The 24,399-nt window shown below is 37.6% G+C and overlaps 1 protein-coding gene across 1 annotated transcript in view; it reads left to right on the forward strand.

Moving 5' to 3' along the window:
* Mib1 (MIB E3 ubiquitin protein ligase 1) overlaps positions 1 to 24,399 on the forward strand; it is a 105,835-nt gene that overhangs the window by 55,439 nt on the left and 25,997 nt on the right. Inside the window, exons 10-11 of the mRNA XM_050149066.1 lie at positions 7,796 to 8,008; positions 10,605 to 10,756. Of these exons, the coding sequence (XP_050005023.1) occupies positions 7,796 to 8,008; positions 10,605 to 10,756 (365 nt within the window). The remainder of the gene's footprint in view (positions 1 to 7,795; positions 8,009 to 10,604; positions 10,757 to 24,399) is intronic.

Here is a 24,399-nt window from a genome sequence, read left to right on the forward strand (position 1 = left end):
TATAGAGATATTTTACATTTTGGTTAAATATGTTACGAGCATTCTATTCTAGGTATTGTAACATAGATTCCATTTTATTTTATTTATTTTTCTGAGTTTAATACTGCTATATATATGTTGCAAGTTTTTCTTTACATGGTCATTCTGTATTTTCTAACTCACTAGATTTATTTTTGAATTGCAGCTGCATTTTTAGGCAAAAATAAGATTTTTGTACGTAAAACATTATTAAAATTAGAGTAAAAATTATTTCATCATGACAGTTTAGATGTCCTTTCTTCTTTCATTTTTTTTCTTGCTAAGAATTTCAACATGTTAATAAAGAAAATTGGTAAAGACAGACATTATTTATTTATTTGTTTGTTTGTTCTTGCTCTTAGAGGAAATTCTTTAGCTTCTCACTTTTCTCGCCTAGAATGTGAGTACTAGGTGAGTACTGACTGTAAGTCTTACACACACACACACACACACACACACACCTATTTTGTTAATTTTAGTGTTTTTTAAATGGAGGGCAATTAATTTTATTTTATTATTGTTTTGGTTGCATTTAGGGGAGTGGAGTGAAATTGAACTGAATATATCATTTTAAATTTAGTGACTCCAGAATCCAAAGTAGTAACAGCTATTGAAATACTTGTGCCCTTCTGAAATCAGAGAGCTAAAGAAACAAGAGTCTGAAACTACTTTTTTTGTTGTTGTTGTTTAATTAAAACCAATAAAAGCCTCTGTCTTTACTGGCAGTATGGGACTATTCTGTATTTGTGTGTCTGTTTGCCTTTGGGAGATAGCCTACAGAATAGGGTGTAGCTGAGGAGTTTGGAATGACGTTGACATTATTTTCATCAGTAAGTTTTCCCCCTGCTTAATTGAATTTAGATACAAAATGGTCAGTACAGTAAGCAGATTGGAGCTTGAGGTGTGTGCTGTAGTTTGGTTGTTTGTAAATAGCCTTCAGTTTGGAGATTGCCTGTTAGCTAGAACAGTGAGACTCTGGGGACTTGTGCTGTATTCCTTGTTTTATAAGTTATTCCATATTCATGTAATTTGTAGAAACTGAAAGTGATATTTCTATGCCAGCTTAAATTTAATAAGAGTTCTTTGGAATCTCTGAGAAGGGTAAGATGTGAGCCTTAATCAGACTTTAACAAAGTAGACAGAAACAACTTTGGCGGGTCTTGAAGTGAAGTTGGGTCACAGAGGCATCACATTAGTTTTTCCCAGAGAACGCTGTATTTGTGTTTTCCCATCTGTACTTCGTCAGAACACTAAGTGGACTCTTCATGTCTTTCCTGATCCTTGTCCAACTGTTGATTTAGAGGGGAGGGAGGTAGGGAGGCTCTGCAGACACTGTCAGTGTTTAGGGTTCTATTTTGTTTTTAAATCTAAATAATTAGATGTTTATATTCTTGGAAACAAGGATAGTATTTTTTCCTTATGTTTCTTCATTAAATTGTTCAGAACATCAAAATGCTAAAAACATAAAACTCAGCATTTTTGCTACTGATGCTACCCATGGTTTTACTTAACGTTTGAAGAGTGGCTGCCTTTGACATCAATTCAAGACAAATTGTGTATTTACTAATATAGTCGGTTTTTGTAATGGCAATTAAGAAATAAAAGAATGCTTATTATTCAAAACAAGACAGCACAAAATCCAGTTTCCCAAATGTTGGAAGAAAAACTATTTATAATTTTAATTAAAATATAAACAACGTATAGTTCAAGATAGACACAAAATTCATCCATTTTTATTTTCTTCTTCTTCCCCATAAGAATTCACATTAACCGCTCTTGGGCTGGGGATAGACTGTTTATCATATTTCCTTTCTGTTTCTTTGATTTAGGGAAAGCTCAGAAAGCTATTTTGGAAAGCTGGCTTTGTCCAGACAAGGCAGACTGAACACAAGATTGCTTTCTGTTTCCTCCTTAATATACAGGTTAAGGCATCATGGCCTGTGAGAATGTGTGTGTATTCAGATGGGAACAAATTTTGGGTCTCTTCAGGGACTCAGGGGTGTTTTTCTTCCCTCACTGATAAAGTATAAAGATATGGAGGTTTGAATGAATGCCCTTTCTTTTCAGATACTATCCAAGCATTCTTAGGTTATCAGGAAACAGGTTGATATCACTAAGGTTTAGAAGACTACTTGAGTTGAGAATTAAGTAATGGGAGCGATATGAGGCTTTATCATATACCCCAATTTCCCCTTCCTCCTCCATCTGTTCCCTCCCTCTTTTTCTCATATTCATGTTTGTATGTACGGCAAGTACTTACTGGTGGAGCTACCTTCCTACCCCATAAAGGCAAAATTTAAATGATAGTTTGGATTCTAAAATTATACTGGGCAGAACATTTCATTGTAAAAGATTCAGTTTCCTGACAAGTCGTTCTTCTGCTACAGTCCACTGGTATCATTGCAATGTAGCAAGTAAACTTGTTTTCATTTCCTTGTCTGATAATATTTTAAAAGATTTGAGTATGGAGTAAGGAAAACAAATCATGATTTTACCATAATACTTTGTATGACTTGTATGTATTCTCACTAAAAATTTCAACCAGCAGAAGTAGACAATACAGGTTTGTTTGTTTGTTTTGTTTTCTTAAAACAGATGTTAATTTGCTGGGTGGTGGTGGCGGCAGTCAGTGCACAGGCCTTTAATCCCAGCAATCCCAGTGCTCAGGAGGTGCAGGCAGGTGAATCTTTTGAGTTCAAGGACAGCCTGGTCTATACGAGTTCTAGGATTTCCAGGGCAACACAGAGAAACCCTGTCTCCAAAAAACAGACCAATACACAAAAACACCAAAAGACAAAATGAGACAAACAATAAAAGCTAGTTGTTTCTTCTGTCCAATTCTGCTTATTTCATTAATGAAAACAGCAAAATAAAACAGTAAAAGTGGAAAAGGAATAGGTAAGTGGTTTCAAGAGTGATCACCGTAAAAGGATCTTTCTGTTAAATACCAAGCAGGACTCAAATTACCACCATTAATATGGTTTCAGATATTTGTTCCCAGAGTAATTGAATTTGTTATTAAAAACCCCATCACCATTAAAAACTGAAAGACTTGGGATATCAACTGTAGACTGAAGGGAAACATGAGTAAAGGAATCCCACACTAGCTCTGAATAGGGTATAGTAAGGGGTTTTTTTATTAAAGGAGAAATCACAGATCGTAATGGGGAACAGGAATGAAATTCAACATCCAGGTGTGGTGAGCAGAGAGAGAAAGAGAACAGATGGACCTGAGCCGTTTTGGTACCCGAGGCCACACGCAACCTGGTCCAGCCTCTCAAAGGCCATTGGCTGAAGGAGGTTCCCCATCAGTAGACAGAAGGGAGAGTGATGGAGCAGTTTTGTTTAGTTTTGTTTTAAATAATTTTTTAAAAAGAAAACTCTCTTTTTTCATTTTACATATGAATTCCAGTTCCCACTCCCTCCCTTCCTTCTACCTACCCATCCACCCCACTCCCATCCACTCCTCAGGGAGGGTAAGGCACATTGTTTTGGGGAAGTCCAAGGCCCTCCCTACTATATCTAGGCTGAGCAAGGTATCCATCCAAAGAGAATAGGTTCCAAAAAGCCAGTACAAGCAGTAGGGATAAGTCCTGCTGCCACTGCCAGTGGACCCAGAGTCTGTCCCAGCCATACAACTCATACTCAGAGGGACTAGTTTGGACCTGTGCTGTTTCCTTCCCTGACTGGCTAAAGTCTACCATTAGCTCAGGTAGACTGTTGTTGTGGATGTCCCCATCATGGTCTTGACTCTTTGCTCATATTCTACTCCTCCCACTCTTCATCAGTCCAGTGCTCCGATGCAGGTCTCTGCTTCTGTTTCCCTCAGTTGCTGGATGAAGGTTCTGTGGTGATATTTAAGATATTTGGATACCCTGTCCTCTATTGCTTAGGGTCTTAGCTGGGGTCATCTTTGTGGATTCCTTGGAATTTCTCTACTGCCAGTTCTCTTGCTAACCCCATCATGGCTTCCTCAATCAAAACATCTCTGTCCTTCCTCCTTCCAGTCCCTCAAGTTCTCCTCCCCTCCCTTCTGCCTTTCCTACTTTCCCCACCGCCATCCCAATCTTGTCAGGCGATCCCGTCTATTTCCCCTTTCCAGGTGGATCTATGTATGTTCATCTTGTTACCCAAATTCTCTAGGCTCAATATTCTTTGCTTTACAGCTAATATCCACTTACGAGCGAGTACATACTACGTTTATCTTTCTGGGTCTCTGTTACCTTACTCAGGATGATTGTCTCTAGTTCTATCCATTTGCATACAAATTTCAAGATGTCATTGTTTTTTTTACTGCTGAGTAGTACTCCAATGTGTAAATGTGTCACACCTCTATCCATTCCTCCCTTGAGGGACATCTAGGTTGTTTACAGGTTCTGGCTATCTCGGGACCCAGCAACACCAGGGCGTATACCCAAAAGATGCTCAGTCATACTACAAGGACATTTGTTCAATGATGGAGAAGTATTGTATTTAGAGAGACTCAAGATGGCCTATAGGAGCGAGACTCTGAAGCTAACCTGCTGCTGTGAGACCTATACTCATCTTTTCAAGGCCCGTTAGGTCCCTGTCTTAAAGATTCACCACCTCTTAATACTCTTACTACTCCCAACGTGGGGACCAGGCTTCCAGCACTTTTATACTAACAAATCATTTTCAAATTGTAGCAGTCACAAATACTGAGTAGATTAAAACAGTGTCTTCTTCAGCCACTTTGATAAAGACAAATCAAGCAGAAGGGCAATGGGAATCAGTCCGTGTCACAGAGAGACAGCAACATTGCTGTGCAGAAACTTCTGTGTCTGGTATAAGAATGAATGGAGACAAGGTGAGCTGTGGTGAGGAGGAGGAGAGAAAATAGATGGGTAAATCATTTCAAGAATAATGGCTGTGGATTCTGATGGACACATAAAGGTACTCAGAGAGGAAGCAGATGCATGCAGCTCTGTGGGGCAGTTTTTGCTGACTATGTGGGCTGTAGTTTTCTTAGGCAAGATAGGGCAGCTGCAATAGGAACAAGAGTTTAACATTGAAAGGAGAGAGGACAGGAGAGAAAGGGTGTGGTGTTAGGGTTAGTTTAAGGACCCTTCACAGAGTCTCCATAGAACCTTATGTGGATAGCATAGGGACCGGCCATGCTGCAAGTGTGTTCAGAATAATTCAGAAGAAGACAATTTAGAAGAGAAACATAGAAACAAGTGTGATTGTAGTGTCCTATTGTATGTATGTGTGTTCTATAATCTTTAATTTTTTAAAATGTTTTTTCTTTATAGTGTCGTTAATATACAAGCATTTAAAACTTCTAGTGTTTGTTTTTACATAAACTGCATAACATGTTCTGATTTGTGGTGTTTTGTTGTTGTTGTTGTTTTGTGTGTGTGTTTCCTCTTTTCTTTCTGTCTCTTCCTTATTCTCTCTCCTCCCTCCCTGCCTGCCTGCCAGCCTGCTTTCTTGTCTATCTTAAGACAGAGTCTCACTCACTGTTTAACCCAAGGCTATCCTGGAGCTCACTATATAGTCCATACTGGCCTTGAAATTGTAGTCCTCCTACCTTAGCCTCCTTAGTGCTAGGATTATAGGTGTGTAACACTGTGTCTGACTTCACTTAATAGTTTTCTAACAACCATAAGTATAATAAATTCATCTTCATAAATAATCCCCATTTTATTTAGTTGGTATTAGTGGATTGTTCGCTTTTTAAATGTAAAGGTAAAAATTATAATAGTGGGGTCGGAGGGATGGGTCTGGCTAAGAGCATATACTCCTCTTGTACAGAACCTGAGTTCAGTTTCCAGCACCCACGTTGAGTGCCTCAAATGTCTGTAACTCTAGATCCAGGGTTTGAAAATGCTTCTGCATTTAAGGGTACCTGTATTTATGAGCACATATCCACAAACTAACACTCATACTCTCTTTCTGCCTCTTTGTGTCTCTTTGTCTTTCTGTCTCTCTACTATACACACAGAATTTTAAAAATTATAATAAAAATTAAAAACCATTTAAATTGGAGATTAGGAAAATTAGTTACTTATCCATTTCTGTCTGTCTGTCTGTGTCAGGATGTGTGTACATGTACATATGCTTGTTTTTCTGGGATATTTGATTTCAGTGCTTGTTATTCCTTCATTCTGGTGACAAAAGCTCCTAATCTGATTCAGCTGGAAATCTTCACAAGGTAGAAATTTTCTACCTTATCCAGAAATGCTATTGAAGCAGATTTCTATATAAAAATCACCCTTGATAGCGGTTTGAAAGATAGCAGGCAAATACTTCGAAACAAAACAAAAACCCAACAACAAAAATCTATCTTGAATTCAATGCCTGCTTTGTACTTATTCAGTTGTTTTAGAGGTATTTAATTACAGCCGTTTACTTGTGTGATCATTGAAAAGTAGTTTAAGTGATACTGGGTGCCCACTGCTAGGTACTAACACGCAGATTGAGAGTCATTGTTTTGGAGTAATGCTTGAAGGCTTACATAGTGTGTAGAAGTAGGAGCAGCGGGCCGGCTCCCAGCTAGCTTTACACCGAAAATAATTACACAGAAACTGTATTCTTTTAAAACACTGCCTCTTATTGGCTAACTCTCACATCTTGATTAACCCATTTCTAATAATCTGTGTAGCACCACGAGGTGGTAGCTTACCAGGAAGGATCTTAACCTGCATCCATCTTGGAGAGGAGAGGCATGGCGACTGCCTCACTTCCCTTCTTCCCAGCATTCTGTTCTGTCTACTCCGCCTACCTAATTTTCTGTCCTATTAAAGGGCCAAGGCAGTTTCTTTATTAATCAATAGACAGATGACTCTCCTCCATCAATTTTGACATTTTGGAGTGTAGTATTCTCATGAATACAGTAACATTTATAGTACCCTTCTCTATGCATTTCTACTTCTGCAAAGGTAATGAAACTAGTTATATATAAATATATGTGATACATAATATATATTGCCTTTATGGCACAGTACAACCATTTTTCCATTTATAAAGTAGTTTCTTTATATAAAAAAGTTCATCTCATCTCTTTAGAAATATGACTGTTATACAGTGTGGCAAGCACAGTTTAATTCTTATCAAAGAGTTTTAAGAATTTGGAACTGTGGAATTTACTGGTACAGTCTTCAGTTTTTATATTTTTATGCATTATTTAGAAATATATTTCTATTCTCAAATATACAGAAGTGGGTATATTCAGCACTTAGATGTAACTCTGACTAATATGTCAAATTTCTATGTAGGTAATTAAGGCCATATTGTTCCTCTAATGTAATGTCGAATCTCTGCTTAGATAATTAAGACCACATTGCTGTGCATACTTTTTGTTAGCACTTAGCTGATACTAGTGTAGTTTTCATGTAACTTCAAAGTTTTCAGTCTGGTTTAGTTGTACACACTGAAAGTACCAGGACCTGGGAGACTGAGGCATGAAGCTCAAGTCTAGCTGAGGCTACTTGGTGAGCTCTTGTCTGAAAGGTTGGTTGTTATGAGCTGGGTGTACACAGGCTGTAGAGCATGTTTTTTACCTACATAGGAGACCCTAAATTTGATTCCCTAACATTAGAGTTTTAATAAAGTACTTCTAGTATTGGCCCAGTTCAAATATGTTGTAATGTTACTGATCTGGTTTTATCATTTGTGAATGTTCATGTCAGTTTAGAGCTATTTTATTGGTCTCACTGGTTTTATTTATATTTTTCCACAATTTTTCTGAAGTTATTCTGGTTCGTGGCATTTTAAAGCTTCAGCTTTTCTTTCTTAACTCTACTGATTGAACTCTCATGCTGATGTTCAGGATAAAGATGGAGATCGAGCTGTTCACCATGCAGCCTTTGGAGATGAGGGTGCTGTTATCGAAGTCCTGCACCGAGGCAGCGCTGACCTGAATGCTCGTAATAAGCGCAGGCAGACTCCTCTGCATATCGCTGTCAATAAAGGCCATCTTCAGGTTGTGAAGACGCTGCTGGACTTTGGGTGTCATCCCAGTCTCCAGGTAAGATTTGAAAGGAATATACAGAGCAGGCATTGATGGAACTCTGTTAAAGGAAAGAAAGTTCTGTGTAAATTTGTTACTGTGAAGAATATCCAGGATAGAGGGTGATATAAAATAACTTACTTCATAACCATTTAAAAATATTTTCATTGTAGCTTAATTTATTCTAGATTCTTCGTTTAGGCCTGTTTTGGAAAATAATATTGTTTTGATTTATAGTAGGAAGGAAAGTGGCCTAATTTTTGAAGCAAAAATTTTACCTAAGGAATGATTTTTTTTTCCAAGCTCATTTAGCAACTAGATGAATGTAAGCCACACATGTCAGAGAAATACAGTTTGTGCAAGATGTGCTCATCATGGTTATTAAACACTGTCTTTTGTAGACACAAAATTAAAATTTGGAATAAATATGTAACTTCATAGCAAAATAAATAGTATGTAATCATAATATATTAGTGTTTAGGTTCCTTTCTAGCTTTTCTTTACCTCTATCATCTTTAACAAAATAGACTTGAAATGCTTACTATTTTTAAATAAAAGTGTTCCTTGAAGCATTGTTTGAATATGTTGAACTGAAATTGAAAAATGAAAATGAAATTTATGCCCTGGCAGTGCTGAAACATGCATGGGCAGTGTATATATGCCAGCTCTGTTGAACTTGGTATGGGCAAGTTCATATGTCAAACTACTTTCTTTAAATTGAAAACTCAATAATAATTAGAACACAACAGGAGGAATTATGGTGTGGATGATTCTCAGCATAGAGACTTCCTAGATCTTAGGATGTGGCTGAAGAATGGAATATTCAGAGCAGCAGCTTTTGAAGAGAGTCGCAGGTGCTGCTCAGCAATTTGTTTTTAGGAAGTAATATTTCTAAAGAGACTATTGCTAGGATGTGGTTTTATAAGTATGTGGCAGAAATGGAGGATGGAGGGAGAACTGAGGTGATCTGTTGAAGGAGAAGGAATTAGACCCACTTGCCTTTCTGAAGTGAGAGGCAAAGTCACCTGTAGGGAATGTGAATTGGGATTGGGGAAGACAGAGCATAATTGAGACTTGTGCTTTGGAATAGCTGTTGTGGGGACCAGAAAGCAGGACAGACCAGGGACCTGTGGAAGGGTGTTCCGAGCACGTTAAGAGTTCTCCTCAAGTGAGAGGATACACATTTTTAGTGCCACCAAATAGAAGGTAGGTGGTTGGATTGAATTTGGATTAGGAATACCTTATGTGGGTGGGTGCCTGTGATTGGAAAACATTTTCTGTGAAAGTCCAAATGGTACTGCAGGTTTTTACGTGTTTTGTTTCAAGGCCATACATCTCTGCCATTATAGAATGAAGTAATCATAGCTAATACATAAGCACATGGGTGTAGCTATGTTCCAGTAAGATTGAATTTATAAAAACAGATGATATGGAATTAGAATTTATTGCTAAGTAAATTGATTAATGCTAAATACCTCCGAAACAGTCGAATTGAGGGACTGGAGAGATGGCTCAGTGAGAGGGAGCACTTACATGAGCAAGAGGACATGAGTTCAGATAGTTAGCACCCCCACAAAAAGCTGGTCATGGCTATACATGCCTGAAACCCCAGCATTGGGGTGACAGAGACAAATGCGTCCCACAACTCACTGGCTGACCAGTCTAGCTGAAACAGTAAACTTGCAAGTTATTCAGAGACCCTGCCTTAAAAGAATTGAGTAGGAGAGTGGAGGGGAATGCCTGATGTCCTTCTCTGGACTTCGTGGGTGTATGCATGGGTGCACACACCTGCATTTCCGCTTGCCCCATGCACCCCATACACAAAGATACAATTTTCTAAAAAGCAGATTTAGAAATTATAGGTATTGATTAGATTTGTTTCTGTTTTGAACTCCATAGTCACTTTGCTGTACTTTGAAAAGACTTCAGTTTGTTGATTCATATTAATATAATATGCTGCATATTATATTAATATATAGAAAACTGAAAAATTATTGATACTTGTGTTGTCAAGGCTGAAAACCACTGACTTTAAACTCATTGTTCTGGGTTCTACGACTGCTGCTGTATGTTTGTTGTTTGTCTCTTTGTAGCCCAGGCTGGTTTTGAACTCACATTGTACACAAAATAATGCTCTTTGTGCCTTTACCTCCCATGTGCCAGGATTACAGGTGTTTATTGTCATGGCCACTTCGTGTAATGCTGGAGAAAGTGCCTAGGGCTTTGTGCATATCTTCAGACCTGCCAATTTTGCCTGCATTATATATTTAATAGAGCCTGAAGTTGTGGATGTTAGCACATGCCTGTAATCCCAGCACTCAGAAAGTAGAGATAGAAGTTCAAAGCCAGTCTCAACAATATAGAGCAAGTTTAAGGTCAGCTCGGGCTATAGTGTGGAGTCTTTGTCTCAAAAACAACCACCACTATCACCACCATCTCCATCTTAACAGCAGACCAACAGGAGCTCTAAGCATGGTTGCTGACTGACAATTGTTTGCTTGTTAGAGAGCCTGCTTCTTTGTCTAGAAGTTCAGTGAGAGTCTTCCTGTTGATGTGGTGATCAATGGAAAGGGAACTAATGGAAATCTCTTTAAACTTAAAAAAATAAAATAAGGATTCTGAAGGTGACACCCCTCTCCATGATGCCATAAGTAAGAAGCGGGATGACATCCTGGCAGTTCTTTTGGAAGCTGGAGCAGATGTGACCATCACAAACAACAATGGGTTCAATGCCCTGCACCATGCTGCACTGAGAGGAAATCCCAGGTAAAAATGTCCTCTTTACTGCTTTAGGTGCTGTTTACAAATGCTTTCCTGTTGTTCCAGTTGTGTTTTCCTGATGTAAGAGGACAGTTTCAGCTAATTTCAGCATCTCAAATGATAAAGTTTTGTAGAAAATATACCCTTATTCATCAGGTACATGTTAAATATAAATATTATGAAATGGTTAGATGTCTATTGAGTATAGATACAAAATATCCGGATGCTGGCTAATGTTTAAAAAGTTTAATTAAATGCATTTTAAGATGTTAATGCTGAGTTATTTAGATGTGTAACATCTGGGAACCCTAATCATGTTTTTGTAGTAGATGAAAAGGATTTGCTGGTTAATATATGAGAGCAGCTGCCTTCAGAGACTCCTAATATTCATAAAGGGTTAGCAGAACCCTCAGGCACCAGCACTTAGCTTTGCTGGAGGATGAGGTTTTCATCGGCCCACTCTTTGGAACAGTTTTAACTTAACCTCAGTTTCTTTATAGTTGAGTAAAACCCTGTGTATTTTGACTTAGAAAAAATATTCACTTTGTTCAGTAATTTTATCTACCTGTAAATTCTTATTCTTTAGAATTCCTTAATGTGTTTGCTAAAGTTTCTTAGGGTGCCCTTCAGGGCGGTCACAGAAGTCAAAAGGGTTTATATTATGACTGCGGTTGGGGTGGGGAGTTAAAGGACTGTATTGTCCATCACATATTGGACTTTTTCAGATTACAGATCTTTAGACTCTTCATACGTTTGCATTGTGGAGACAGAGTAATTGCTGTGTCTCCGTCTCCCAGTAGATGATGGCAGTGGTGATATCTCATGGTAGGCTTGAGTACATCAGGTGCTCTCTCACTTCATTCTTTTCAAAGCTCAAAATTTAAAACTAATTGATTTTCTTTGCTTGCACTGCTGGTGCTTGAACTCGGGACCTTGCAGCTTTGAGGTGAACACTGTGCCATCAAGCTATAGCCTTTGAACAGTGTTTGAGTTGGGTGTTAATAGCCTCATTTATAGAAGTATGTGAGAATTATAGGTCTTGTCTTGGCATTCAAACTGTTTCTTTTTCTTTTTCAAGATAGCTTCATTTTATAGCTTAAGTGGGCCTTGAATTGCCATTTTTCCATCTCAAGTCTCCTGAGTGCTAGGTTACAGGCAAGTGTATATGACTGTGCCAGGCTGAGTCTCCAGAATCCTTCTCTCTGAATTTATCTTCTATTAATTGAAATCTTTCAGCCTGCCTTGCCCTTCAGTACATTATTACACCATTTACCTTCCTAAAGCAGTTGTCTACTCTCTTCCCCCAGACTCGCAAACATTTTTCTTTCATGAGGATGTTATCTAAATCACCTTCCCTTCTTTCCCCTGCACCTGCCTCCTCTCCACCAGAGTTCTCTTCCGTTTGCTTGTGTTACTCACATACGTGGCCTGCTAACTGTGTATTTCCCTTGAGACTATGGGTATTCATAGTAATGCATATGGTCCTCCACATGTATGATAGCACACACTCAAATTAGTTTTAACAGAAAAGAAACTACAAGATTTTAAAAGATAATATATGATTAGTTACAGAATGACTTTTATAAGATAACTGTAGGTATTCAGATGGAGCAAGCACTTCAAATTAAATAGCCAAAAATATTTTTGAGAGAATGTAGGCTATAATGTTAGATTATAAAGTTTAATAGACTAGAAGTTTAGATGTTTTAGAAAATAGATATCTTAAGTACTTTGAATTGCTTCGTTTTCATTAGATGTGAGGTTAGTATAGTAAATAATCTAACCCTATTTAGGCAGAGGAATAGTTTTCTTATATTTCTTGAATTCTTGTGTAATTCTTGAGGATTCTTCAGAAAATATGTAACAGTGACCCCTTCAGCCAGCTAATCTGTATTAGGTGGCATCCCGAAGAGAAGGAAAGGCCTGGAGAGGTGCTCAGTGGGTGAAGGTGCTTGTGGCCTGATGACATGAGTTCAGTCCCTAGGAAGCAGTTATGGAAGGAGAGAACTGACTTCTGCAAGTTGTCCCCAGACCTGCATGTTTATTGTGCGCACATACCTGCATACATCTGATCGATATTTTAAAAAGGAACGAAACGCTCTAATTATATCACAAGATGGCTTTGGTCAAAAAGCTAGATGAATTCTTTATTCCTTTTTCTTTATTTTTGGGCTGTCATCACTTTTGGTTGCCATATACAGCTTTTATTTGAAGGCAGTAAATCATCCAACATGCTATTACAACTGATACTTTTAAATAACCATTTAAATAACCATTTAAAAGTATCAGTTGTAATAGCATGTTGGATGATTTAAGATTTTTTCATATCAGATACTTTATTAAAGTTAACATTTCTTTCTAGACTTTGGGCCTTTATTCTTACCTTAGAAAAATAGATATGGCACATAATTTCCAAATGCTAAAATTTTCCCTCTTTTAGATAAAATCTCAAATATTAACAGACATGCGAACACTTTTCCTTTCTTTGACTGCTTTCTAGTCTTTCTTGTTAATGTGGCTGCCGTCCACATTGTAATGTTTTAGCCTGTTTTTATTTTGCACTGGCTGCAATTATGTAGTATGATTGATTGCATGCTAGACTTCTGTTTCAGTTTAATTGTAACTAGGGATTAGTTCTTTAGTTAGTAAAATTCTTGGGTATTTTTTGAGGAATTTACTTTTTAGAATTTTTGTACTTTTCCCCTCATTAGTTTTTTCTTTTTTCTTTTTTTTTTTTTAAACAGCATTATATAAGCTAGTATTGGGACAAGTATTTGCTTGTAATTATTTCCACTTTTTAATGACTGAAAATGTGGGAAGTTTTCGAAATTTGCATATACACTTATATATGTGTCTGTAGAAATTGAGTACATCCTACTCCCCAGGTTTGCTTTTAGTTAATAACAGTAATTTTTCAGCAGTGCATCAGCAACATGATAGAACTGATAATTATTGGATATGATTTTCTGAAGGAAACCTTTTATTATCTTGTTCTTCAAAATATGTCTCAGTGCCTCATGTTTACGAAAGATCTGCTTTGAGATCTGTACTCGAAGGTACAGATCAAGACAGAGTGTAAATTTCAAAGCTGATCTGTAGGTTTGAGAATTTTAACTCAGAAAAATACTGGTCATGTTTTCTGATGTTTGGTGTTGTTGTTTCTGTTTAGTGTTGGTAGTCCTGTAGATTGAACTCAGGGCTGTGTATGTGCAGGATACCCTGTAGCTACATTTCCAGCCATGCAGTGGATGCTTGGAGAGAGTTTTCCTCTTAGAGTTTGTCCTCTTATTTTATCTTCATTGAATAAAGGAAATTTCAGTTGTAAATCCAGATAAACAAAACTATCTGTGCTGATAAAAGTAAAAATCAGATTTATTTGGAGGAACATGCATTGACATGTTACTTAGGTACTTGCCTGCACTGCAGGACCTTCTTCAATTGCTGAGATGTTTTGTTTATTAAGGAACACTAAATCATCTGCAGGTCTCTTGTAGTCACTGAGAAAATTGGGTGGATATTGGTCTCTGTTTTTGTCTCCTGCAGTTTTCTCTCCATTGAGAGACTTGTGAGAAAAGTTTTTGTGAAAGACAGGCAGGAGAGCAGGGGCATGTTTATTAGTGAGGTCGGTCAGTTGCCAGGTGAGGCACAGTCTTCATAAATAATAAGCAGAAATGTTTAGCATTTTCTTTGTTTTAAATCTCAGAAACCTTTGCTTCAGGTTCAGGGTCAGAAGAATTAGATGTTTATTATTAAAGTCTGTTGACGACTTGAGATGTCATTCTGCATCATTAGGCTAACGGTAAATAGTAACAAAATTGAAGGCTAGTTCTATTGAAAATAATGACTCAGTTTCTGGAGTGCTCAATTTTATGACAGTGTTCTATAATTTAATGCATGCATAGCATGCACTGGAGAGAGCTCAGCAGTTCCGAACATATACTGCTTTCAAAGGGCCTGAGTTCAGTACACCTTGTCTGTAACTCTAGGGGATCTGATGCCACTGCCCTCTGTGGGCATCTCACGCTTGTGCACATGCCCTGCACAGACACATACAAATACACATATTTTTTAAGAACTATATAAATAATTAAAATATGCATACCCATGTGAAACACACTATTATATTTTCATTATGTTTTTAGGTGAGTTTTGATGACTTTCTCAGATTTTTTTTCTTTTTTAAGGAAGTTCATCAGGAAGTAGAGTAGGCATTTTCTTGTTTTCAGAAGAAGGAAAAATTTAATAATGTGATTTTTTTAAATGTGCAATGCTTTTATAGGTTTTTAACAATTTATTAATTAAAATGAAAAGTTAATACCAAAGACCACAAATTAAATAACTTTATTTGAAATCCTTTTTATCACACATTTTTCCATAAAGCTTTTAATAAACATCTATAATCACTATAGTTCTCCCAAATAAAATTAACAGTTGCTAGTTATTTAATTTTAATTACAGTTAATAGATTCAGTAAGCGAATTAGTTGTCATGTAATCCGTACTCACAGATGAAATGCTACTGTCCTGTGGTAATCAATGCATAGCTACAGCTGGTTGAAGGGGACCAAATCCATTGAAGAGGCGATTTGGTTCCATTTTACCAGCTTTAGCAAAGCATTGCCGCTGCTACTTTAGGATCCAAACAGGTTCCATGCTCTTTTGTAGAAACACAGATGACAGTTGTTAGAAATTCCTGTCCTGGTATGCCAGTCGCTGCAAGTGAAAGTCCTACTTGTAGGTGCATGCGTGTCCTACTGCTTGCTGCTCTTGACTCTTGCACCTCAGAAGTTTTCTCCCTTTGGCACATTAATGTAAGTCTTTACTTAATTCTCAAATGCACATAATATTCTCTTTCAAAATCAAGAACATCTATAAAAGAACAAGCATCATAATGTATTTCAAAGTGATGTTTCCAATCTCTCTCTCAGCAGGTTCGTTTTTCCTTTCTTTTTTTCTTTCTCTTTTCTTTCCTCTTTTCCTCCCTTCCTCCCTTCCTCCCTTCCTCCCTTCCTCCCTTCCTCCCTTCCTTCCTTTTTTTTAAATTTTATTTTATACAGAGTGTCTCTGTGCAGCTCTGGCTGTCCTGAAATGCATTATGTGGACTAGACTGGCCTCAAACAAAGATCTACCCGCTTCTGCCTCCTGAATACTGGGATTAAAATGGTGTGCCATCACATCCAGCCTGCAAGCTCGGTTTTTAAGTAATTAAACTAGAAGTTGAGGAAGAGTCATGCACTGTTATTTTAGTGTGATAGTTGAGGGCTAAGTAGGTTGCTGACAGGAGTGGAGGGATATGGGTGACCTTAAGAAAATACCTTTGTCATTTAGTTTATAAATAGATCACACATGTCTTCAGTATCATGCTTTGTTTTTGCTTATGTTGACATACTAACTTTGGGGGTCGTAATTTAACCTCTTTGAAGATCTGTTTTCTTAAATTCTGTGTTATTTTGTGTATAGATTGCTTAGTTTTTTTTTATAAGATCAGTGATACATTGACATGTGGTAATTAGCTATAATCCGTGAATTTTGGGTATTAAAATTTACCACATGATACTTTTAAAAGCAGCACTTAGGTACATTTTATAACGTGGCTCTTCTGTAGATTTTCTGTCTGAGGAGAATGTCTTCTGAAACATACTCATAAGATAAAAGTTTGATAAAAGATAGTTTGTAAAATAAGAATGCTGAGCGAATAACCACATTAATTTATTTTCTTAAACTAACCTGGGAGAAGGATGACATAGGCTCAGACAATATGCAAATTGTTGTATATTGTATTCTGCTTCTGTTGCTTGTTAAGTATTATGCTTCTGGGGAAATTAATGTAATTTTCTTTCCATTATATTTCCTACTGGTGAAACAGATATGCAATTGCCTGAACTTAAGTGCTGAAGATAGCACTTGCCTGGTTCTATTTTTAGTAGTTACATGGCAGCCATTCAGCAGATCCAGTTGCTCAAGTGTGCTTTTGGATAGTTCAGTTTCATGTACTGGCCATATCAGGGCAAGGAGAGGCCATGGGAAAAAATAGTACAGCGTTTGATAATGTCAGCATCTGTCATCCCTGCCAGGGAGACAGTTGAAATGTTTGGGTTACAGCAGTGTCAGCAGATGCCCAGAGTCCAATATGTACTCCGTTCAAAAGGAATACCTGATCTAAGTGCTAGATGTGACATTTCAGAGTGATTGAAAACCCTCCTAGATATGTTAGCTAAACTTAGAAGCAACAGAATCAGTTTTAAATTTTACTTTATAAATGAATAGCCAGCATTTTCTAAGAATTGTAACAAATTCCTAGTTGCTGAAATATTTTTTTAAGAATTACTATAACCTTTCAGACCCGTGGAATAACTAAAATACTGTTGTTCATAATTCATTATGAGCAGAATAATACCCTTTGATATAAGCAAGGATAATACAGACTTTAAAATATTTGACAGTTTGTTACCAATACGTCCTCTTTACTTAGTCATGGACAGCATTTTGTCATTTTTATCCTTCTCTCTCGTGCTTTACATATTAATAGCATTTACATTGGAGACTGAGTTAAGAACTGACAAACGAGAGGCAAGGGCCAAAGAGTTCATTTGTACAGTATAATTTTTCTTTAAAAAATAGCCTTTAAAATTATGGTTTTCTGTAGTGTCAGAAAAGAAGATATAAAACTGAAAATCCTTAGACTTTAATAGGTGATACATTTTACCACAGGTGAAGAATAGCTATTAAAATGGGAGTAAAATCACATTTTTAATGTGATTTTTGTTGCCTTATTTTTCTTATTAGATCTATTGGTCCTGATTTGAGTAATGTGATATACTTAAAGTTCAATTGTGAGGACAGAAAACGGTTTGCTCTGTGTCTCAGTGTTTTGTGCTATCAGTGCTATTCTGTAGTAGTCAAATTTTAATCGTGTGAGTATTCAAACAATCTGGAATGTAGAATTAAAGCAAAAATTAAAATCCATTTCTATGGAATTTTTCCTTTAAGTATAATTAATTTGCACTTGCAAATGACTGGTACTTTTGAAATGGGGATGTTAGTATCTTTGGTGGCCATTTACTTGGCAGTAGGTTACTTCATTGTATGAAGGTCATCCTCCTGGAAAGAATTGCTCCCTTTTGGTGGCCATTACCTACCCAAAATCCATACTTCTTTACATTCCATAGCAGTGTATGTTCATATGGGTACATAAAGAAGTATGTGCTCTGAGTAGGCGCTACTGAGCTGTTTGCTGTGGAAACTTGAAGCATCCCGTTTCCCCCATTTGATAGTGAAACTTTCTGGTTGCTGATATGGAACAGTGATAGATCATGTGCAGAGATTAGCTTATCAGAGACTAGTGTTACAACAAATTTACCTGATCCCATTATGCACTTAGTGTTCTTTGTTCTTGGTGTACATAAGCACTGGGTGCCTCCTGGGTTCTTTTTCAGGAGCTGCAGAGAGTCAGTGGAGTCCTGAGTGTATTCAGAAATGCTAGCACTGAGTTCTTCTCTCAGGCACAGGTTCTTTTTCTTCTTCTGTATAATTTACTTCAAGATCCTATAAACAGATGATAATTAGTTTTGAAATTATTTTTATAAATCAGATACTTTTACTTAAAACTTACTGGAAAGAACAGATTACACTAGAATTGATTTTACAGTTGATGCAGGGTTTGAAAGTTGGGTCATTTTATTGTGTGAGTGAATGAATGTTCACAAATGGTAATTTATTTTCCAGTTAAGAGATAAAAAGTCACTATCATTTGGCAAGTTATTTGTTGTTCTTTTGTTATTAGTTCCTTGCCTGAATTTTGTGCTTGTTTGCATTGAATGAAAATTCAAATGGACATGTAAGTATTTGACTTGTACGAGATTACTTTTCAAAAATGGCTTTTAATATAAAAGAAAATTACTAAAACAATTTAACTTTTTTAAAGTCTCCATTAAAAAACAGAAGCACTTTAGGCTGTGAGACTCTGGATTTTACCTTGAATATTTAGCACAAGAAAAGAAAATTGTGAGTGACCTTTAATCACTGAGTTAGTTCAAAAGGAGACCTCGAGAAAATTTGAGGTTTGGGAAAAATCTAGAAAAGGGAGTCCTGGGAGCTGTGGGGGAGGAGAATTTCTGTGGTTTGTGGAAAAAGCTAGTGCAGCTGTGCTGGCATGAGCAGCAGCCAGCCGTGCAGCTGAGAATTGCCATCCACCGTCATACACGTTTCTGTGGCCTGAATAGTAAACGGGGAGACATTATAGCCTGCTAGGTTTCTGATGAACAATTCTTGATGAGCTTTTTAAAGCTATCATACTCTGGAGGCATTGATGCTGATTTACCGGAAAAGTGAGAACAGTTGAAACAATTGTTTATCTAAAACGTTAAAGACTTAAATCTTTAGTAAGGCAATGTCAGTGGTGGATTGTATAGTCATGAAGTTATCTGTCATACTATTTGAACAATGGCTTTTTAAAAGCTAAATTGTCAAATTGAGCTTTGAAATTAGCCAATGTCCAGATGTAGATTAACAATGAAGATATAAGTCAGTCAATATTAGATAAGCATGCAGAAAGTTGGAAGCATCCTTACAAGTCAGCCTTTGTGCATGGTTACCTGTGAGCTCAGTGTCCTGCGGCATATGCAGGAGGAAGAGGGTCATGCCCTAGTCACCGTCTGCTAATTCAGCACTGCTTTTTGTGAGCTGGGTGAAGTAAGGAGGTGTATAAGTGAACACAGAACCTTACTTGGTAAGATAAATTTAAAAGACAAGTAAATAGATAAAAATCAGATAATCTACTTTTCTCTCCTGCCTTTCCTCAACACACACACACACACACACCTAGACACATTCATGTGTGCGTGCATACACATACACACTAGAATTTAATCAACGTTGGTCATAGGATTTGGATTGTAATATATCAATTATTGCATAGATAGGTAGAGAAAGTGAAGTAATGGGGGAAAGTTGCTACAATGGCCAAGAAAATGTATCTAGTTTTTTTTTAAGTTAGATGAAATGATTTCCAAGAGGGGGAATTGCAGAGGAAGTTAAAGATCAATTAAAAACAACAACAACAACAACAACAAAAAACAAAGCTGCAAATAAAACCCCCAGCACACCTCGCTTCCCCAAGTAGCTATTCACCCTGTTTCCTGTGGCCACCAGAGTACATTGGGTTCTTCTGACGCCTCAGGAAATATCCTGCATCTTTCTTGCTTTGAGATTCTTTTGGGGGAACGGGAGTTTGAATTTCCAGGGTTAATGGTGGATCTGGAGTGAAGCTGTCTTGTCATATCCAGAGGTCAGTCTGCAATCGAGGTCAGGACTTCACATAGTCACCACAGAGGTCAGCTTATAACCACAGCCTAGGCTGTTAGAGCTTTATAGGCAGCTAAGCATTTGAAACATGCACTCCCAGGCAAGCAGGCTCTCTTGTGCCTCTCTCTTCCCTGACCATATTTAGTCAACCATAGCAAAAAATAGTCTCTCAGCTGTCGATTGTCGATCTGGGGACTGAGGAAACTTCTATCTTGCTTTCTGCCTATTGATTGTTCTTCCTGTTGTCCAAACACTGCTTTGTCATTTGTCCTGCCTTTTTTTTTTTTTTTAAAGAACTGCCAAATAAAGTGGTGTCTCATGTTTCCACTTACATTTCCCAGATTCTCCCTGAGCTTGTGCTGAGACTAGGAAAACCTCATGTGGTTGTCACTATACTTAGAAGCACCACAGCGAAAAAGGGAGGGGGCACACAACATTTACCCTGGCTAGTAGCAAGACCGTCTTCAGGCAGATTTGGAGGATGTAAAAATTCCTCTATTGCCAAAATGTTTCATAATCTGACTTTTTGTTGGTTAAAAATATTTTTTTTCTTTTACAATAATGTATTACACAGCTGTTAGCCTATAGGGATTTTGTATAGTTATGTTTAGGGCAGTTATTTCTATAGGTGCTTTAAAGACACAATAAGTAGTACTTGCCTGGAGCCTGAAGTGTGAGTGGGATCGGATCATTAAGGAAAGAGCAGTGTGTAAGGAATCCTGAAATGCTTAGAGCCCTGTCTGCTTTGCTCACTTAGTGAGAACGTGGCAGGAGTATCTTTGAGTAACTGTGTGCTTTGAACAATACACTTACAGGTCCAAAGATGACTTTTAGTGTGAGTTGAACTGTCTTATACCTAAGTCTGAAGTTGACTCCAGTTTTCTAAATAACATTTAGTTATAACCAGCCACAGACTAAAATGGTCATGAATTTGGCATAACTTTGTGGTGTATGTACTGTCCTAAAGACAAAAAATACTTTTGTTCTCAATTTTAATAGTACACTCAGAGTAAATTTCAATATAGACATTTGTTTTTAACCAAAGATGAGCAGTATTAAAACATCAAACCCAGCAAACCCAGGAAGATAAAATTTAAATCTCAAAAACCTAAAAAAAAAAAGTGGACAGGAGAAACCAAGTCCATCTTGTTCTTAATCCAGATGTGTTCTCTGAGCTCAGTCAGGTAGAACTACCTGTTTTCACAGCACCCAGACAGGGGATTGTTCTTGACATTCCTTTGTCTTCAGTGTTAAATTGCTGGAGGTGGGTTAGGGTTTACTATTTTAAAGTATTTTAAAGGAATGCTATAGACTTTTACAAATTTTAGAAAACCCTACTTTTCCTAACTGTTAATTATTCACATTAGAGATGATACACATCAGACTTTAAAATAATTCAATTTTCAGGGTCCTAAATGATCCCACTTTGCTGTTCAGTAGCAGTGAACACGGTAGCATGTTCTGTGCTGGGCTGTGACACTGAAAAGAGAATTCCTGCTCCAGGGCTCAGCAGTCCACCAAAGATCCGGTGTTCTAGTACCCTGCCTGGATGTGTTTTTTCATTCTTTCAGCACAACTTTGAGCTCTGTGGTTTCCATGTGCAGATACTCTTCTGTCTGCAGTTGACACGGCTCCAGAGGCTTGTGTCTGGATGGATGAACTTGTCTTAAGTTCTGTCACGGGTTCTGTACTACCTCTTTACCTTTTATTTAGGGATTCTTAAATTAGCTAAGCAAACATTTATTGAACACCCAGTATAATGCTGTTCTAATATCGTTTTAAAATTAAATGATACTAATATACAAGGCTTCTGTCATTTACCTGCTGTGTTTATTTGAGCAAAAGTTCCCTCTTTAGCTGAAGAAATATATTACAAATAGCATGGCAGGCCCTAGAAATTGACTTAGTGCCATCTGAGCACTACATACCATTGTAGACAGCTGCTTGTCCCCTCTGCTTCTTGGAACTCATGTGTTCGTCATTCAGCAAATGTCTGAGCACTACTGTGTGCCAGGGATTATGCTAGGCACCACTATTAGTTGTTCTGGAACTTAATGCTTCATTGGCACTCTTTACACATGCCTGCTTAGCTGGTCATAAGGTCTTATCTATAAAACATCCACGTCTTTAACCTGTTGTAAAAGAACTAGTTGAGAAACAAAGAAGAGTGTGTCACCAAATCTTAGGGAATCCAAGGAGCAGTTAATTGACTTCCTAAAGATAACTGATCGACACTTATTAAGCTAGGAACAATGTAACTGCATGGCCCCCACAGGTTCTCATTGAACTTAGCTGGAAGTGCTGCAAAGAAGAGCCTGCAACCTCACTTCCAGGTTCTATAGTGTGTTCCTAAATTACCCATTCCATAGAAAGAAAAGGACAGACTGCTCTGATCTGCTCTGATGTATAGAGGTGAGGACCAGGGACCCTTTGTTAATTATCTGTGAGCTTACCTTGCTGACTGGGCCCAAAGATAGTTTTTATCTTTTCAAGATCATGTGATGTTTTGTTTACTTTTCTGAAGTGGTTGATAAGTTTCTAATTGAGCTCTCTGAAGAGGGGGTTTGGAGAGGTGGCTTCTCAGTTAAGAGCACTGGTTGCTTCCCCACATCCCCACATGGCAGCTCACAAACGAACTATCTCCAGTTCCAGGGGATTCAACACCTCACACAGACAACACATGCAGGCAAAACTCCAGTGCCCATAAATAAAAAAAAAAAATCATTTAAAAAAATACTCCTAAAATATATCTCGAGAGAGAAGAAGATCTTAAGAGAAGCTCCAGTGTAGAGTGTGCATTAGCCTGTGTGGACGCGTCTCTTAAAGAGCGGGCGTGGTGACTTGTCAAGAAGGTAATGTAGAAGGAGCCAAGACACACTCCTCCATCCAGGTGTCAAGAGTGTTTGTTGTGTGCATAGTGGGTGAAAGGTGGCGAGATCCCGTGACTCCAGAGGGAGCGTGAGAAGACGTTGATCCCAGGTCAAGAATTAGAACATAGTTTGTGCTCCACAGGCTTCTCAAGCTTCATCCTAAGTAAGAAGTGGAAAACTGTTGTGGCTCAAGCTGTAGGACAGGTATAATTTGTTATTGAGAGCGGACAAAAAAGAACATTAAATAAAATTTAAATTTTTTTTAAAGCATAGATAACTAGAGGCCTAGGATTATAGCTTAGTGGCAGAACTTGTGTAAGGCCCCTCCATCCCTAGCACCACAAAAATGAATAAACAAGCAATAAATTAATCCATACATCATTTTACTTAATTTGCACTTTAAAAAATTGTAATTAGTTTTTAAAGACAGGCTCTTTCTTTACCTTGAGCTTTGACTTTGCTTCTGTCTTTTAAGTGCGATGATTATATCCTGCTTAGTCATGTCCAGCTTCTGTTAGTTTTGACTGTAAATATTTTTTTTGTTTTATTTTTTAAGGATTATATTTTCCCTTTCCTCCCTCCAAACCCTTCCATGTATGCCCATCCACTGTTCTCTTTCCAAATCATGACCTCGTTTCTTTCCTTGTTATATTTGTGTGTGCATGTGTGTATGCACGTGTGTGTATGCTCAGTCTGCATAATGTTACTTGTATGTATATGTGTTAGGGCTGACCGTATGATATTGGATAACCATTTGTTGTGTTCTTTCTCCTGCTGTCAACATCCCTGTGGCTCTTAGGTGAGCTTTCCCCTATCCACATTAGCATGTCTGTTGCTGTTGTCCTTGTTTAGGTCATGTTTAGTAGCCATGTTGATAAGACTTCATGAGTGTAGCTTCTGACATTTCTAGGAGACACAGTTTCACAGCACACATCCCGTTCCTCTGGGTTTTGTCTTCCTCCTCCTTTGAAACAGTTCTGAGCATAAACATTTCTTTACAAGTTAACACCAGTAAACCAAGTGCTGACTTTGCAATGATTGATTTTACCAAACATTAAGTGTTGTTTCATATTCTTTTAAAAGCATACTAAGATAGACTACGTGTGTGTGCGCGTGCGCGCATATATTATCTTAGAGTCAGGGTCTTATATAGCGCAGGCTGGCCTGGCCTGGTACTCACTTTGTAGTTGAGGCTGTCCCTGAACTCCTTTTGCCTCTGCCTCCCAAGGGCTGGGATTAAAGGCACACTACACCATATTGAGCTTTAGACTTATTTTAAGAAGATTTAATTTTTAGGAAGTCATTTATTTATTTATTTATTTATTTATTTATTTATTTATTTATTTATTTATTTCAAGGCAGGGTTTCTCTGTAGCTTTGGAGCCTGTCCTGGAACTAGCTCTTATAGATCAGGCTGGCCTCGAACTCACAGAAATTCGCTTGCCTCTGCCTCCCAAGTGCTGGGATAAAAGGCGTG

The sequence above is a fragment of the Alexandromys fortis genome, unplaced genomic scaffold (genome assembly GCF_014885135.2).
Source record: "Alexandromys fortis isolate MF-2015 unplaced genomic scaffold, M_Fortis_MF-2015_v1.1 scaffold_4, whole genome shotgun sequence".
Taxonomy (NCBI): Eukaryota; Metazoa; Chordata; class Mammalia; order Rodentia; family Cricetidae; genus Alexandromys; species Alexandromys fortis.